Source organism: Panulirus ornatus, chromosome 41 (assembly GCF_036320965.1).
Source record: "Panulirus ornatus isolate Po-2019 chromosome 41, ASM3632096v1, whole genome shotgun sequence".
Taxonomy (NCBI): Eukaryota; Metazoa; Arthropoda; class Malacostraca; order Decapoda; family Palinuridae; genus Panulirus; species Panulirus ornatus.
Window position 1 is genome coordinate 20,568,972 of NC_092264.1, and position 17,276 is coordinate 20,586,247.

The 17,276-nt window shown below is 41.0% G+C and overlaps 1 protein-coding gene across 1 annotated transcript in view; it reads right to left on the minus strand.

Moving 5' to 3' along the window:
• The window catches only part of hppy (MAP4K3-like protein hppy), a 566,945-nt gene that overhangs the window by 392,824 nt on the left and 156,845 nt on the right, over positions 1–17,276 (minus strand). The window contains exon 10 of the mRNA XM_071686180.1: positions 7,671–7,750. Coding sequence (XP_071542281.1) covers positions 7,671–7,750 — 80 coding nt within the window. The remainder of the gene's footprint in view (positions 1–7,670; positions 7,751–17,276) is intronic.

Sequence of the window (17,276 nt, forward strand, 5' to 3'; positions counted from 1 at the left end):
GGAGTGAGTATTTTGAAGGTTTCTTGAATGTGTTTGATGATAGAGTGGCAGATATAGGGTGTTTTGTTCGAGGTGGTGTGCAAAGTGAGAGGGTTAGGGAAAATGATTTGGTAAACAGAGAAGAGGTAGTAAAAGCTTTGCGGAAGATGAAAGCCGGCAAGGCAGCACGTTTGGATGGTATTGCAGTGGAATTTATTAAAAAAGGGGGTGACTGTATTATTGACTGGTTGGTAAGGTTATTTAATGTATGTATGACTCATGGTGAGGTGCCTGAGGATTGGCGGAATGCGTGCATAGTGCCATTGTACAAAGGCAAAGGAGATAAGAGTGAGTGCTCAAATTTCAGAGGTATAAGTTTGTTGAGTATTCCTGGTAAATTATATGGGAGGGTATTGATTGAGAGGGTGAAGGCATGTACAGAGCATCAGATTGGGGAAGAGCAGTGTGGTTTCAGAAGTGGTAGAGGATGTGTGGATCAGGTGTTTGCTTTGAAGTATGTATGTGAGAAATACTTACAAAAGCAAATGGATTTGTATGTAGCATTTATGGATCACCAGCTTCATCTTCCGCAAAGCTTTTACCACCTCTTATTTGTTTACCAAATCATTTTCCCTAACCCTCTCACTTTGCGCACCACCTCAACCAAAACACCCTATATCTGCCACTCTATCATCAAACACATTCAACAAACCTTCAAAATACTCACTCCATCTCCTTCTCACATCACTACTACATGTTATCACCTCCCCATTTGCGCCCTTCACTGCAGTTCCCATTTGCTCCCTTGTCTTACGCACTTTATTTACCTCCTCCCAGAACATCTTTTTATTCTCCCTAAAATTCAATGATACTCTCTCACCCTAACTCTCATTTGCCCTCTTTTTCACCTCTTGCACCTTTCTCTTGACCTCCTGTCTCTTTCTTTTATACATCTCCCACTCAATTGCATTTTTTCCCTGCAAAAATCGTCCAAATGCCTCTCTCTTCTCTTTCACTAATAATCTTACTTCTTCATCCCACCACTCACGACACTTTCTAATCAACCCACCTCCCACTCTTCTCATGCCACAAGCATGAAAGCATGAAAGCCAGCAAGGCAGCAGGTTTGGATGGTATTGCAATGGAATCTATCAAAAAAGGGGGTGACTGTATTGTTGACTGGTTGGTAAGGTTATTTAATGTATGTATGACTCATGGTGAGGTGCCTGAGGATTGGCAGAATGCGTGCATAGTGCCATTGTACAAAGGCAAAGGGGATAAGAGTGAGTGCTCAAATTACAGAGGTATAAGTTTGTTGAGTATTCCTGGCAAATTATATGGGAGGATATTGATTGAGAGGGTGAAGGCATGTACAGAGCATCAGATTGGGCAAGAGCAGTGTGGTTTCAGAAGTAGTAGAGGATGTGTGGATCAGGTGTTTGCTTTGAAGAATGTATGTGAGAAATACTTAGAAAAGCAAATGGATTTGTATGTAGCATTTATGGATCTGGAGAAGGCATATGATAGAGTTGATAGAGATGCTATGTGGAAGGTATCAAGAATATATGGTGTGGGAGGCAAGTTGTTAGAAGAAGTGAAAAGTTTTTATCAAGGATGTAAGGCATGTGTAGGAAGAGAGGAAAGTGATTGGTTCTCAGTGAATGTAGGTTTGCGGCAGGGGTGTGTGATGTCTCCATGGTTGTTTAATTTGTTTATGGATGGGGTTGTTAGGGAGGTAAATGCAAGAGTTTTGGAAAGAGGGGCAAGTATGAAGTCTGTTGTGGATGAGAGAGCTTGGGAAGTGAGTCAGTTGTTGTTCGCTGATGATACAGCGCTGGTGGCTGATTCATGTGAGAAACTGCAGAAGCTGGTGACTGAGTTTGGTAAAGTGTGTGTAAGAAAAAAGTTAAGAGTAAATGTGAATAAGAGCAAGGTTATTAGGTACAGTAGGGTTGAGGGTCAAGTCAATTGGGAGGTAAGTTTGAATGGAGAAAAACTGGAGGAAGTAAAGTGTTTTAGATATCTGCGAGTGGATCTGGCAGCGGATGGAACCATGGAAGCGGAAGTGGATCATAGGGTGGGGGAGGGGGCGAAAATCCTGGGAGCCTTGAAGAATGTGTGGAAGTCGAGAACATTATCTCGGAAAGCAAAAATGGGTATGGTTGAAGGAATAGTGGTTCCAACAATGTTGTATGGTTGCGAGGCGTGGGCTATGGATAGAGTTGTGCGCAGGAGGATGGATGTGCTGGAAATGAGATGTTTGAGGACAATGTGTGGTGTGAGGTGGTTTGATTGAGTAAGTAACGTAAGGGTAAGAGAGATGTGTGGAAATAAAAAGAGCGTGGTTGAGAGAGCAGAAGAGGGTGTTTTGAAATGGTTTGGGCACATGGAGAGAATGAGTGAGGAAAGATTGACCAAGAGGATATATGTGTCGGAGGTGGGGGGAACGAGGAGAAGTGGGAGACCAAATTGGAGGTGGAAAGATGGAATGAAAAAGATTTTGAGTGATCGGGGCCTGAACATGCAGGAGGGTGAAAGGCAGGCAAGGAATAGAGTGAACTGGATCGATGTGGTATACTGGGGTTGGCGTGCTGTCAGTGGATTGAATCAGGGCATGTGAAGGGTCTGGGGTAAACCATGGAAAGTTGTGTGGGGCCTGGATGTGGAAAGGGAGCTGTGGTTTCGGGCATTATCGCATGACAGCTAGACTGAGTGTGAACGAATGGGGCCTTTGATGTCTTTTCCTAGCGTTACCTCGCACACATGAGGGGGGAGGGGGATGGTATTCCATGTGTGGCGAGGTGGCGATGGGAACAAATAAAGGCAGTGTGAATTGTGTGCATGTGTATATATGTATGTGTCTGTGTGTGTATATATATGTGTACATTGAGATGTATAGGTATGTATATTTGCGTGTGTGGACGTGTATGTATATACATGTGCATGGGGGTGGGTTGGGCCATTTCTTTCGTCTGTTTCCTTACGCTACCTCGCAAACGCAGGAGACAGCGACAAAGCAAAATAAATAAATGAATAAATGTGAGAGGGTTTGGGAAAATGATTTGGTAAACAGAAATGAGGTTGTAAAAGCTTTGCGGAAGATGAAAGCCGGCAAGGCAGCAGGTTTGGATGGTATTGCAGTGGAATTTATTAAAAAAGGGGGTGACTGTATTATTGACTGGTTGGTAAGGTTATTTAATGTATGTATGACTCATGGTGAGGTGCCTGAGGATTGGCGGAATGCGTGCATAGTGCCATTGTACAAAGGCAAAGGGGATAAGAGTGAGTGCTCAAATTACAGAGGTATAAGTTTGTTGAGTATTCCTGGTAAATTATATGGGAGGGTATTGATTGAGAGGGTGAAGGCATGTACAGAGCATCAGATTGGGGAAGAGCAGTGTGGTTTCAGAAGTGGTAGAGGATGTGTGGATCAGGTGTTTGCTTTGAAGAATGTATGTGAGAAATGCTTAGAAAAGCAAATGGATTTGTATGTAGCATTTATGGATCTGGAGAAGGCATATGATAGAGTTGATAGAGATGCTATGTGGAAGGTATTAAGAATATATGGTGTGGGAGGCAAGTTGTTAGAAGCAGTGAAAAGTTTTTATCGAGGATGTAAGGCATGTGTACGTGTAGGAAGAGAGGAAAGTGATTGGTTCTCAGTGAATGTAGGTTTGCGGCAGGGGTGTGTGATGTCTCCATGGCTGTTTAATTTGTTTATGGATGGGGTTGTTAGGGAGGTGAATGCAAGAGTTTTGACAAGAGGGGCAAGTATGAAGTATGTTGGGGATGAGAGAGCTTGGGAAGTGAGTCAGTTGTTGTTCGCTGATGATACAGCGCTGGTGGCTGATTCATGTGAGAAACTGCAGAAGCTGGTGACTGAGTTTGGTAAAGTGTGTGAAAGAATAAAGTTAAGAATAAATGTGAATAAGAGCAAGGTAATTAGGTACAGTAGGGTTGAGGGTCAAGTCAATTGGGAGGTAAGTTTGAATGGCGAAAAACTGGAGGAATTAAAGTGTTTTAGATATCTGCGAGTGGATCTGGCAGCGGATGGAACCATAAAAGCGGAAGTGGATCATAGGGTGATGGGAGGGGGCGAAAATCCTGGGAGCCTTGAAGAATGTGTGGAAGTCGAGAACATTATCTCGGAAAGCAAAAATGGGTATGTTTGAAGGAATAGTGGTTCCAACAATGTTGTATGGTTGCGAGGCGTGGGCTATGGATAGAGTTGTGCGCAGGAGGATGGATGTGCTGGAAATGAGATGTTTGAGGACAATGTGTGGTGTGAGGTGGTTTGATCGAGTAAGTAACGTAAGGGTAAGAGAGATGTGTGGAAATAAAAAGAGCGTGTTTGAGAGAGCAGAAGAGGGTGTTTTGAAATGGTTTGGTCACATGGAGAGAATGAGCGAGGAAAGATTGACCAAGAGGATATATGTGTCGGAGGTGGAGGGAACGAGGAGAAGAGGGAGACCAAATTGGAGGTGGAAAGATGGAGTGAAAAGGATTTTGTGTGATCGGGGCCTGAACATGCAGGAGGGTGAAAGGAGGGCAAGGAATAGAGTGAATTGGAGCGATGTGGTATACAGGGGTTAACGTGCTGTCAGTGGATTGAATCAAGGCATGTGAAGCGTCCGGGGTAAACCATGGAAAGCTGTGTAGGTATGTATATTTGCGTGTGTGGACGTGTGTATGTACATGTGTATGGGGGGGGTTGGGCCATTTCTTTCGTCTGTTTCCTTGCGCTACCTCGCAAACGCGGGAGACAGCGACGAGGTATTAAAAAAAAAAAAAAAAAAAAAATATATAAGATACATATAAGATATATATAAGATATATATAAGAATAAAAAGATGTTCTGGAAGGAGGTAAATAAAGTGCGTAAGACAAGGGAGCAAATGGGAACTTCAGTGAAGGGCGCAAATGGGGAGGTGATAACAAGTAGTGGTGATGTGAGAAGGAGATGGAGTGAGTATTTTGAAGGTTTCTTGAATGTGTTTGATGATAGAGTGGCAGATATAGGGTGTTTTGGTCGAGGTGGTGTGCAAAGTGCGAGGGTTAGGGAAAATGAGTTGGTAAACAGAGAAGAGGTAGTAAAAGCTTTGCGGAAGATGAAAGCCGGCAAGGCAGCAGGTTTGGATGGTATTGCAGTGGAATTTATTAAAAAAGGGGGTGACTGTATTGTTGACTGGTTGGTAAGGTTATTTAATGTATGTATGACTCATGGTGAGGTGCCTGAGGATTGGTGGAATGCGTGCATAGTGCCATTGTACAAAGGCAAAGGGGATAAGAGTGAGTGCTCAAATTACAGAGGTATAAGTTTGTTGAGTATTCCTGGCAAATTATATGGGAGGGTATTGATTGAGAGGGTGAAGGCATGTACAGAGCATCAGATTGGTCAAGAGCAGTGTGGTTTCAGAAGTGGTAGAGGATGTGTGGATCAGGTGTTTGCTTTGAAGAATGTACGTGAGAAATACTTAGAAAAGCAAATGGATTTGTATGTAGCATTTATGGATCTGGAGAAGGCATATGATAGAGTTGATAGAGATGCTCTGTGGAAGGTATTAAGAATATATGGTGTGGGAGGCAAGTTGTTAGAAGCAGTGAAAAGTTTTTATCGAGAATGTAAGGCATGTGTACGTGTAGGAAGAGAGGAAAGTGATTGGTTCTCAGTGAATGTAGGTTTGCGGCAGGGGTGTGTGATGTCTCCATGGTTGTTTAATTTGTTTATGGATGGGGTTGTTAGGGAGGTGAATGCAAGAGTTTTGGAAAGAGGGGCAAGTATGAAGTCTGTTGGGGATGAGAGAGCTTGGGAAGTGAGTCAGTTGTTGTTCGCTGATGATACAGTGCTGGTGGCTGATTCATGTGAGAAACTGCAGAAGCTGGTGACTGAGTTTGGTAAAGTGTGTGAAAGAAGAAAGTTAAGAGTAAATGTGAATAAGAGCAAGGTTATTAGGTACAGTAGGGTTGAGGGTCAATTCAATTGGGAGGTGAGTTTGAATGGAGAAAAACTGGAGGAAGTGAAGTGTTTTAGATATCTGGGAGTGGATCTGGCAGCGGATGGAACCATGGAAGCGGAAGTGGATCATAGGGTGGGGGAGGGGGCGAAAATTCTGGGAGCCTTGAAGAATGTGTGGAAGTCGAGAACATTATCTCGGAAAGCAAAAATGGGTATGTTTGAAGGAATAGTGGTTCCAACAATGTTGTATGGTTGCGAGGCGTGGACTATGGATAGAGTTGTGCGCAGGAGGATGGATGTGCTGGAAATGAGATGTTTGAGGACAATGTGTGGTGTGAGGTGGTTTGATCGAGTAAGTAACGTAAGGGTAAGAGAGATGTGTGGAAATAAAAAGAGCGTGGTTGAGAGAGCAGAAGAGGGTGTTTTGAAATGGTTTGGTCACATGGAGAGAATGAGTGAGGAAAGATTGACCAAGAGGATATATGTGTCGGAGGTGGAGGGAACGAGGAGAAGAGGGAGACCAAATTGGAGGTGGAAAGATGGAGTGAAAAAGATTTTGTGTGATCGGGGCCTGAACATGCAGGAGGGTGAAAGGAGGGCAAAGACTAGAGTGAATTGGAGCGATGTGGTATACCGGGGTTGACGTGCTGTCAGTGGATTGAATCAAGGCATGTGTATGGGGGTGGGTTGGGCCATTTCTTTCGTCTGTTTCCTTGCGCTACCTCGCAAACGCGGGAGACAGCGACAAAGCAAAAAAAAAAAAAATATATTTATATATATATATATATATATATATATATATATATATATATATATATATATATATATATATATATATATCAAGATCAAATACTATGCAACAAGAAAATCATATATACACTGTATACAAATTTGCATTCCACTTATTAATCAGACTGGTTGGATAACCTACATCTGTTATTCTAAACTAAAAATAAAGAAGTGTCACCATCACAATTCTGAAACAAAAAGATTATAAAGATATGATGAAACATTATAAAGTGCAGCTATAAGGGAATGTAGTGCATTTGTGCTGCTATATTGTATTACAAATAACTATCATGAGGGAAAACACAGTCTTCAAATAAAATTTCCTATACATCAAAAAATGTGTCATTGCCATAAATATAAATGTAAGTAATACAAGTTACTAAAGGTAGTTCTGAGACCTAACCGGTTATCCAAATCAAAAAATATTTAATATCTTTTCTACATAGAACAAAACAAAACATGAAAGCAAAACAGTCACTCTATCCTTTAAACTGATTAGTGGAGTTGATAAATATTCAAGCTGCCACCAGCACCATTCCACATTTAGTAGTTAAAGTGACTATAAAAGACACAGCACAACCTAAGATCTAATGTAGTGAAATCTTGTCCACTATAATACACAAACATGCACTACTCTTACCCTGAAAAAAAGACATTGTCATTGGTCTGTAACTATTACACAATATCTATAAAAAAAATACAGTCCGATAATTACAATTGCTCTATAACTACTATGTCATAAAAAAGAAGACTGAAAGATCTTTCCATAAAAACTGCAAATGCAGAAACATATGTCCAAACAGGTTCATCTAATTACCTGTAATACAGAAAACATACTTCATGTCTATTTTCATAAACTCGTACTGTTACTATCTAGAGCCAAAAAGTGTATGGCCACTTTCTAAATATTTCGCTAGAAATGAAACATAATGAAAAAAAGACTTACTTTGTTTTAACTTCACTGTCAGGGTCATTCTCCATCCACGATTCTGCAACATCATGATTATCCAGTGACATCTCCCCTTCCTGTCAATTATTATAATTAAATGCACATTAAAAAAAAAGACATCTTTGATGAATAAGATCTTTCTTCTTACACTGTATTAACTTATCAGTCACCAACTAACAGCCAATTCCAGCAAACAGTCCCTCTGGAATGCAGTTTTTTTCTATGAATGTGAACTGTCTTCTTACACTGTATTAGTTTATCATTCACCAACAAACAGTGTCCTCCCCCTCTCGTAATACAATCTTGAATTGATAAGGTGGAGAGAAAAAGAAGACAAAGAAGTTGACTACAGAAGAATGGAAAGTACAGTTAATAAGACTGCATCAAACTGCACAGTGTGCTATGCCACAGTGCCAAAAAAAAAAAAGTAAGGTTTGGCATTGTCATTGGCTAATACTGGAGAAATCATCAGCCATCATATTGACAATCTCAACTGGATGAAAATCTTACACAAGTGGAGATGATCCAAATAGCAATACAGGGGTAAATCCCCCAGTCAAAAGTTGTAACAGTTCCTGTGATTAGTAGAGTGTAAACCCATTGGGAGGAAAACATCATCAAAAAGAGAGGGATTCTTGATCATACACACAAATTATTAACCCATCAGCTTAAAGTTAGCTAATCTTTTGACATAACATACAAGCTGGCATAAAGTACATAGGAATCTACATTCTTGGAACTGGTGCAGTCCACTGTCAACAGTATAATCAAAAAGTACTTAACTACTGGCAAAAATATACTGAAATATTGCAGTTTAATTATCAAACTCAAAGTCCCATTAGTTCTTCATCCTACTGATAAACACGATTCAAATCTTCTTAGGAAGAAAATACACTAGATATAGCTGCTCTGTTTCACCTCATAATTGGTAGGTTTACAGATAATCTCTCTTCCTTAACCTTTTTTGTGCTACTGGAATAAATCTATACACACATTGCAATGCTTCTCACTCGAATCAGCCAACAGTGCTATGAAATAAGTAAACAAGAAATGACTCACGTCTCAGGCCCTTCTCATTCCATATAGACTGCATACTCACCCCTTTTTTCAAGACTTACATTTATCTTCCTCACCATCTCATCCATAAACATGAAAATAACAAGGGTGAGATCACACACCCCTGCCACAGGCCAAACTTTATTGAAACCACTCAATCTCCTCTCTTCCTCATTATACACATGCATTACACTCTTGATGAAAACTCATTGCTTCTAGCAGCTTTCCTCCCAAACCACACATTCTTACACTCTTGATGAAAACTCATTGCTTCTAGCAGCTTTCCTCCCAAACCACACATTCTTAACACATTCCACATGGCGTCTCCTCTATCAACCTTATCACATGGTTTCTCCAGAGCCATAAATGCCACATTAAAATCCTTCTATATGTCTATTTCTCACACACATTCTTTAAAGCAAACACCTGATCCACACATCCTATACCAATTCTGAAACTTCACTGTTCCTCCCAGTGTGATGCTCTGTACATGCCTTCACCTTCTAAATCACTACTCTCCCACACAACTTATCAAGAACTCAAAAATGTATAACTCTGCAGTTTGAACACGAACAATCACCTTTATCCCCCCTGCCTTTATACAATGGCATTACACATGCTTTCTACTAATCCTCAGGCACCTCTACATAAAGTATACATATACTGAAACTCCTAACTATAATCACCGACACAGTCATCCCCTTAAGAAATTCAGCTGCAGTACTATCCACCCCAACTGCCTTGCCACATTTCATTTTATGTAATGCCTTCACCACCTCTTTTCTCTTCACCAAATCTCTCTCCATGATTCTTTCATTTTGCATACCACCCCAGTCTAAACACCCTGCATCTGCCATCCTATCCTTAAACACTTTCAATAATTTTTCCAAACACTCACTCCATCTCTTCACTTCATCATTAACTGTTACTAGCTCCCCATCTGCCCCCTTCACTGATGTTCCCATCTGTTTTCTTGTTTTTGCCCTTTAAAAACATCACATTCTTCCTGAGGTTTATGGATATTCACTCATCCCAACTCTCACTTGCCCTCTTTTTCAACCCAAGCACCTTCCTTTTGACCTGCTGCTTTCCCTTATACATCTTCCAATCATTTGCACTTTTCTTCCCTGTGAGTACTGCCCATATCTCTCTCGTCTCTCTCTCATTAGCAACTTTGCTTCATCCCACCACTCACTACCCTTTCTAACCTGCCCACTTGCAACTTATACATGCTACATGCATCTCTCACACACCCCAACTGCATCCCAAATTACCTTCCATTCCTCATCAAATCCACTAGCTTCATTTACACTCACCTTTAGCCATTCTACACTCAACCCATCCTGGTATTTCTTCACACGTCTCATTTCCAAGCTCACTTATTCTCACCACTCACTTCTCACCCATAACATTTCTTTTATCTCACAACTGCTACAAATCTTCACTCTCAGCTCTGCAAGGTAATGATCAGACATCACCAGCTGCCCATCTCAGCACACTCAAACCCAAAAGTCTCTTTTCCATGCTTATCAATTAGTATTTATTCATTTTTTTGTTATACTCTGTTGCTGTCTACCGCATTAGCGAGGTAGTACAAGGAAACAGATGAAAGAATGGCCCAACCCACCCACATACACATGTATATACATACATGCCCTATATATCTCATATTTTTTTTTTTTTTTCCCCAAACTATTCGCCATTTCCCGCATTAGCAAGGTAGCGTTAAGAACAGAGGACTGGGCCTTTGAGGGAATACCCTCACCTGGCCCAATTCTCTGTTCCTTCTTTTGGAAAATTAAAAAAAAAAACGAGAGGGGAGGATTTCCAGCCCCCCGCTCCCATATATCTCATATATATTCATTTATTTTGCTTTGTCGCTGTCTCCCGTGTTTGCAAGGTAGCGCAAGGAAACAGACGAAAGAAATGGCCCAACCCAACCACATACACATGTATATACACACACGTCCACACACACAAACATACATACCTATACATCTCAATGTACACATATATATACACACACAGACACATACATATATACCCATGCACACAATTCACACTGTCTGCCTTTATTCATTCCCATCGCCACCTCGCCACACATGGAATACCATCCCCCTCCCCCCTCGTGTGTGCGAGGTAGCGCTAGGAAAAAACAACAAAAGGCCCCATTTGTTCACACTCAATCTCTAGCTGTCATGCAATAATGCCCAAAACCACAGCTCCCTTTCCACATCCAAGCCCTACAGAACTTCCATGGTTTACCCCAGACAATTCACATGCTCTGGTCCAATCCACTGACAGCACATCGACCCCAGTATACCACATCGTTCCAATTCACTCTATTCCTTGCAAACCTTTCACCCTCCTGCATGTTCAGGCCCCGATCACTCAAAATCTTTTTCACTCCATCTTTCCACCTCCAGTTTGGTCTCCCACTTCTCGTTCCCTCCACCTCTGACACATATATCCTCTTGGTCAATCTTTCCTCACTCATTCTCTCCATGTGCCCAAACTATTTCAAAACACTCTCTTCTACTCTCTCAACCACACTCTTTTTATTACCACACATCTCTCTTACCCTTTCATTACTTACTCGATCAAACCATCTCACATCACATATTGTCCTCAAACATTTCATTTCCAGCACAACCACCCTCCTCCACACAACTCTATCTATAGCCCACGCCTCACAACCATACAACATTGTTGGAACCACTATTCCTTCAAACACCCATTTTTGCTTTCCGAGATAATGCTCTCACCTTCCACACATTTCTTAATGCTCCCAGAACTTTCGCCCCCTCCCCTACCCTATAACTCACTTCTACTTCCATGGTTCCATCCACTGCCAAATCCACTCCCAGATATCTAAAACACCTTACTTCTTCCAGTTTTTCTCCATTCAAACTTACCCCCCAAATGACTTGTCCCTCAACCCTACTGTACCTAATAACCTTGCTCTTATTCACATCTACTCGCAGCTTTCCACTTCCACACACTTTACCAAACTCAGTCACCAGCTTCTGCACTTTCTCACCCAAATCAGCCACCAGTGCTGTATCATCAGCCAACAACAACTGACTCACTTCCCAAGCCCTCTCGTCCACAACAGACTGCATACTTGCCCCTCTCTCCAAAACTCTTGCATTCACCTCCCTAACAACCCCATCCATAAACAAATTACACAATCATGGAGACATCACACACCCCTGCCGAGATCATGAGACCAGTCATTGCGTACTACGATCAAACATACCTACATGCATAAAAGCTGTGATGTAAGTTTAGTTACCTCCACCATGAATTCTTGATACCTGTCGAAATAGGGCGATTGCTGATCGACGTGTTATACAGGTTTGCCTTCTGCTGGATGAATCAACATTGAACTCAGGTTAATTAGCTTTTAAGTATTTATCATTGCGATTTGACGTGTGAAGTACAATGTATGGGTCGGTGGCCATTTCTCGTCGTTCCTTGCTACCTACCAACACGCTTGCCCAACGATGCTCAGTATAAAAAATAAAAACATAAAAAAAAAAATTGCATGTAATTACTAGCCCATACATTTTCCCAGGAATACCACACATTATCTATAATTTGACATCAACCTTTAATCCCTTATTATTTATGTAAGTTAATTTCCACCATCTTTCCACCACATTCATATTTTGAATTCCAATATTAACATAGCTATTCAAACCTTGGCACTTTTTCAACATACACCACTACATTCAAACATCATCATTTTCTAATATCAATTACTGCATAAACCTCATACCACTCCTATGAAACCTTGCTCCAACTTACCCCCTTCATTTCAATCACATTTGCTAAGTAGGTTCATACTAGCATAAAACTGCAACCATCCTTCACAGGTCCAATTACTTGTTTTGTACTTCTATTCATGTTTCTGAAGCTCACTTTTAAATTTTCTCACTCATCAGCAGTTAGTTCCAATCTTCGTAGCTCCTTTTAATTTTCACCCTGCTTCAAAGCCCATCATTTGCCATCTATCCATCTCCCCTGACCTTTAAGCCTTGTTTCACTTGAGCAAAGTATTAACCTTTAGCCTTTTCCTCAACAAGATTATCCAGTTCCTTTCATCATCTATCTCTTCAATAATCTATGCTCTTCCAAATGGTGGACCTGCCCAAAGTTGCCATAATGCAAAGACTCCATATTAAGCTCCTAGTGCTTTGTCCTTCACTTATGTCACCTCATAGACACTAGCAGAACGCAGGTCTAGCGCAGTGTTTGCTGAGGCTCCTACCTATAGTTCCTAATGACTACTTCTCTCTAATGGTCCTACCTACTACTTCTACCTGACGTTTCTACCTAATGCTCCTGCCTAAATGTTCCTACCTACTAGTTCAATCTACTGTTCCAACCATTTTGCCAAAAGGCAGGGCTAACACCTAGTGCTTACTGCAGGAAAATCTAGTTATGAAGAAAGAGATGCACAAGTGTTGTAAAGTGTTACAAATGACAAGGAGAGATTGTGTGTTTAAGGACAATTTCCAGTAGTCCATATTTTATTGAGGCAGAAAGAAAAGACAGCTACATGGGTCAGAGGAGTGCAACTTAACAACCCAAGTGGGTAGTACTGGTAACATACCTACCAACTACTACCTACATCTTTCCTCAAACATACTACTCATCTCTTTCTTTCTTCTCATTTTTTACATCTGCACATATTCACAGACCTAAGCCTAAGCCTTCAAGGAGGATGAGCACTACCCACTTAGTTACTTCTGTTCCATCTTTTAGAAACTGAAATAAAAGGGAGGGCTTTCCAGCCCTGTGCTTCCACTCACTTTAGTCATCTATGAAATGCAGGGAATATGGAGGTAGAATTTTTTCTCCCCAAATACACCACCAAATACAATTCAATGCATTTTTTCAAGTGTTTCTCAGACATATCTGATTCAAATATTGTGTACTCTCCTGAGGCCACACTGCTGCTACTAAATTTTCAATCTCGGCACTCCTATACACCTCATCAGGAATACTCAACACACTTGTACTTCTGTAATACAAGCATTCACTTCTGTCCCCCTTGCCTTTATATACAGGCACTATATGCATTCTGTCAGTCCTCATGGTTATAATTATCAAAAGTATTGATGAAATACATAACGGATGGGAAGAAGCTAAGATTTAGATAGAAAAGGTGAGCATGGAACTGACACGGTATGCATGCATAGTGCCATTGTAAAAAGGCAAAGGGGATAGAGGTGAGTGTTCAAACTACAGATGCATAAGTCTGTTGAGTATTCCTGGGAAATTGTATGGGAGAGTATTGATTGAGAGGGTGAAAGCATGTACACAGCATCAGATTGGGGAGGAACAGCGTGGTTTGAGAAGTGGTAGAGGATGTGTGGATCAGGTGTTTGCTTTGAAGAATGTGTGTGAGAAATACTTAGAAAAACAGATGGATTTGTATGTAGCTTTATGGATCTTGAGAAGGCATATGATAGGGTTGAAAGAGATGCTTTGTGGAAGGTCTTAATTAAGAGTATATGGTGCGGGAGGTAAGCTGCTAAAAGCTGTGAAAAGTTTCTATCAAGGTTGTGAGGCATGTGTATGAGTAGGAAAAGAGAATATTGATTGGTTCCCAGTGAGGGTCGGTCTGCAGCAGGGGAGTGTGATGTCCCCATGGTTGATTAATTTACTTTGGGAAAGGGTGGTTAGGGAGGTAAATGAAAGGGTCTTGGAGAGAGGGGTAAGTATGCAGTCTGTTGGGGATTAGAGGGCCTGGGAAGTGACCCAATAATACAGCACTGGTGGCTGATTTGAGTGAGAGATTGCTGAACTTGGTGACTAAGTTTGGAAAAAAGTGTGAAAGGAGAAAGTTGAGAGTAAATATGAATAAGAGCAAAGTTATTAGGTTCAGTAGGGTTGAGGGGCAAGTTAGTTGGGATGTAAGTTTGAATGGAAAAAACTGGAGGAAGTGAAGTGTTTTAGATATCTGGGAGTGGACTTAACAGCGGATGGAACCATGGAGGGAACAGTCATTCCAACAATATCATATGGTAGAGACATGGGCTATAGATAGGGATGAACAGAAGGAGGGCGGATGTGTTGGAAATGAAATGTTTGAGGACAATATGTGGTGTGAGGTGGTTTGATTGAGTAAGTAATGAAATGGTAAGAGAGACGTGTGGAAATAAAGTGTGGCTGAGAGAGCAGAAGAGGGTGTGTTAAAATGGTTTGGACATATGAAGAGAATGAGTGAGAAAAGACTGACAAAGCGGATATATGTGTCAGAGGTGGAGGGAACAAGGAGAAGTGGGAGACCAAACTGGAGGTGGAAGGATGAAGTGAAAAAGATTTTGAGCAATTGGGGCCTGAACATACAGGAGGGCAAGATGTGTGCAAGGAATAGAGCAAATTGGAATGATGTGTTATATCAGGGTCAACGTGCTATCAATGGACTGAAACAGGGCATATGAAATGTCTGGGGTAAACCATGGAAAGGTCAGTAAGGCCTGAATGTGGATAGGGAGCTGTGGTTTCAGCGCATTACACATGACTGCTAGAAACTAAGTATGAACAAATGTGGCCTTTTGAGTCTGTTTTCCTGGCACTACCTTGCTGAAGCAGGAGGTAACGATGCTGTTTGCTGTGGGGTGGGGTGGCGACAGGAATGGATGAAGGCAAGCAAGTATGAATATGTACATGTGTATACATGTATATATCTGAGTGTGTGTGTATGTATGTACATGTGTATATGTTGTATATGTATGTAAATGTGCATGTATGGGCATTTATGTATATATCTATATATATATATATATGTGCACATAAGTGGATGGCCATTCTTCATCTGTTTACCGGCACTATCTTGCTGATGCATAAAATGGCGATCAAGTATAACAAAATAGAATATATATTACAGAAATTCATAACTGATTGTTATTTCATTCTATTCATTTTTATTTCTTCATGAAGAGTGGGGGTTGGATTACCAAGACAAGAGTGCACTGGTAGTATAAGTAAGTAAAACATTACATGAGTATGATGATTCTCCATGTCAAAATAAAATACTGCATAAGATACCTTTTTGAACCAGGGCATGTGAAGCGTCTGGGGTAAACCATGGAAAGTTTTGTGAGGCCTGGATATGGAAAGGGAACTGTGGTTTTGGTACATTACACATGACAGCTAGAGACTGAGTGTGAATGAATGTGGTCTTTGTTGTCTTTTCCTAGCACTACCTCACACATGCGTGTGGGGGAAGGTGGGTGCTGTTTCATGTGTGGCGGGGTGGCGATGGAAATGGATGAAGGCAGCAAGTATAAATATGTACATGTTTATGTATGTATATGTCTGTGCATGTATATGTATGTATACGTTCATATGTAAAGTTGTGTATATGTGCGTGTGGGGGTATTTATGTATATGCATGTGTATGTGGGTGGGTTGGGCCTTTCTTTCATCTGTTCCCCTGTGCTACCTCACTAACGCGGGAGACAGTGGTTAAGTATAATAATAATGAAAAATATAAGATACCTTTTTATTGACAATATTTTCAAAATTGAACCATAATACCTCAAAAAATGCATGTAAAATTTGTTTCTCATTTATTTCCTAACCTTGGACTTACTTCCAAACTAAACTCCCTTGCATACTAATCAGACTGTTTGGGAGATACTGCCATTGCTCCAATATTTAAGAGCCTAACTATGTAAATCTCTTAGGAAAGAATGGCTGTCAAGAGTAAACAGAACGAAAAACAATAGGACAGTGGCAACCATCTATCTATATCTCTCATGTCCATTCCCTCAGGGAACTCCCATCACCAGGAGGGTCACAGTAAAAGAGTCTCCACTTATTCCTGTCCTTACACCCCTCCCTCACATACATCATTCTACATCTTTTTCCGTTGTTTCTCTCCCTCAAGTACTCTTTCACTCATTTCCCCGTATCACAGGAGGTTATCCTCTCACACCAACCTCTTTAACAACACTCTCCCTCAAGTACTCTTTCACTCATTTCCCCATATCACAGGAGGTTATCCTCTCACACCAACCTCTTTAACAACACTATCATACACTCTCCTTGTAACCTCAAAGTATCATGTTTTACCCACTTTACCACTCTAAAATTCATTCCCTTTGCATTCCCTGCCATTCTCATACACCACCTCATTTGCTTCTTCATTCCATCCAGTCACATCCAAAGCTCATCTCAAACAGCTCACTTCCAAAGCTTGGATTCTTGACCTCTGTGTCTCATTTTGGCTACATAGCTCAGGGTGGGAAGACTATGCTCTCCTTTAATCCTTTCTTCACTTCCATACCTATACCTCTACCCTTCATTATTCTGTTAAAAAACCCAATGACTCTTCTACTCTGTACTGTTCTCTCCCATATCTCTCCTTCTGTATCACCAAACTTACTTAAGATGGCTCCTAAGTACTAAAAGTTTCTCACCTCTTCCAGTCTCTCTCCCCCATATCTATAACACAATTCAGTACACTTTCTTCTTTCACTCTAAAGGGTTGGGCAAAAGTCTATACTTTCACTGTCTTCTTTCAAACTC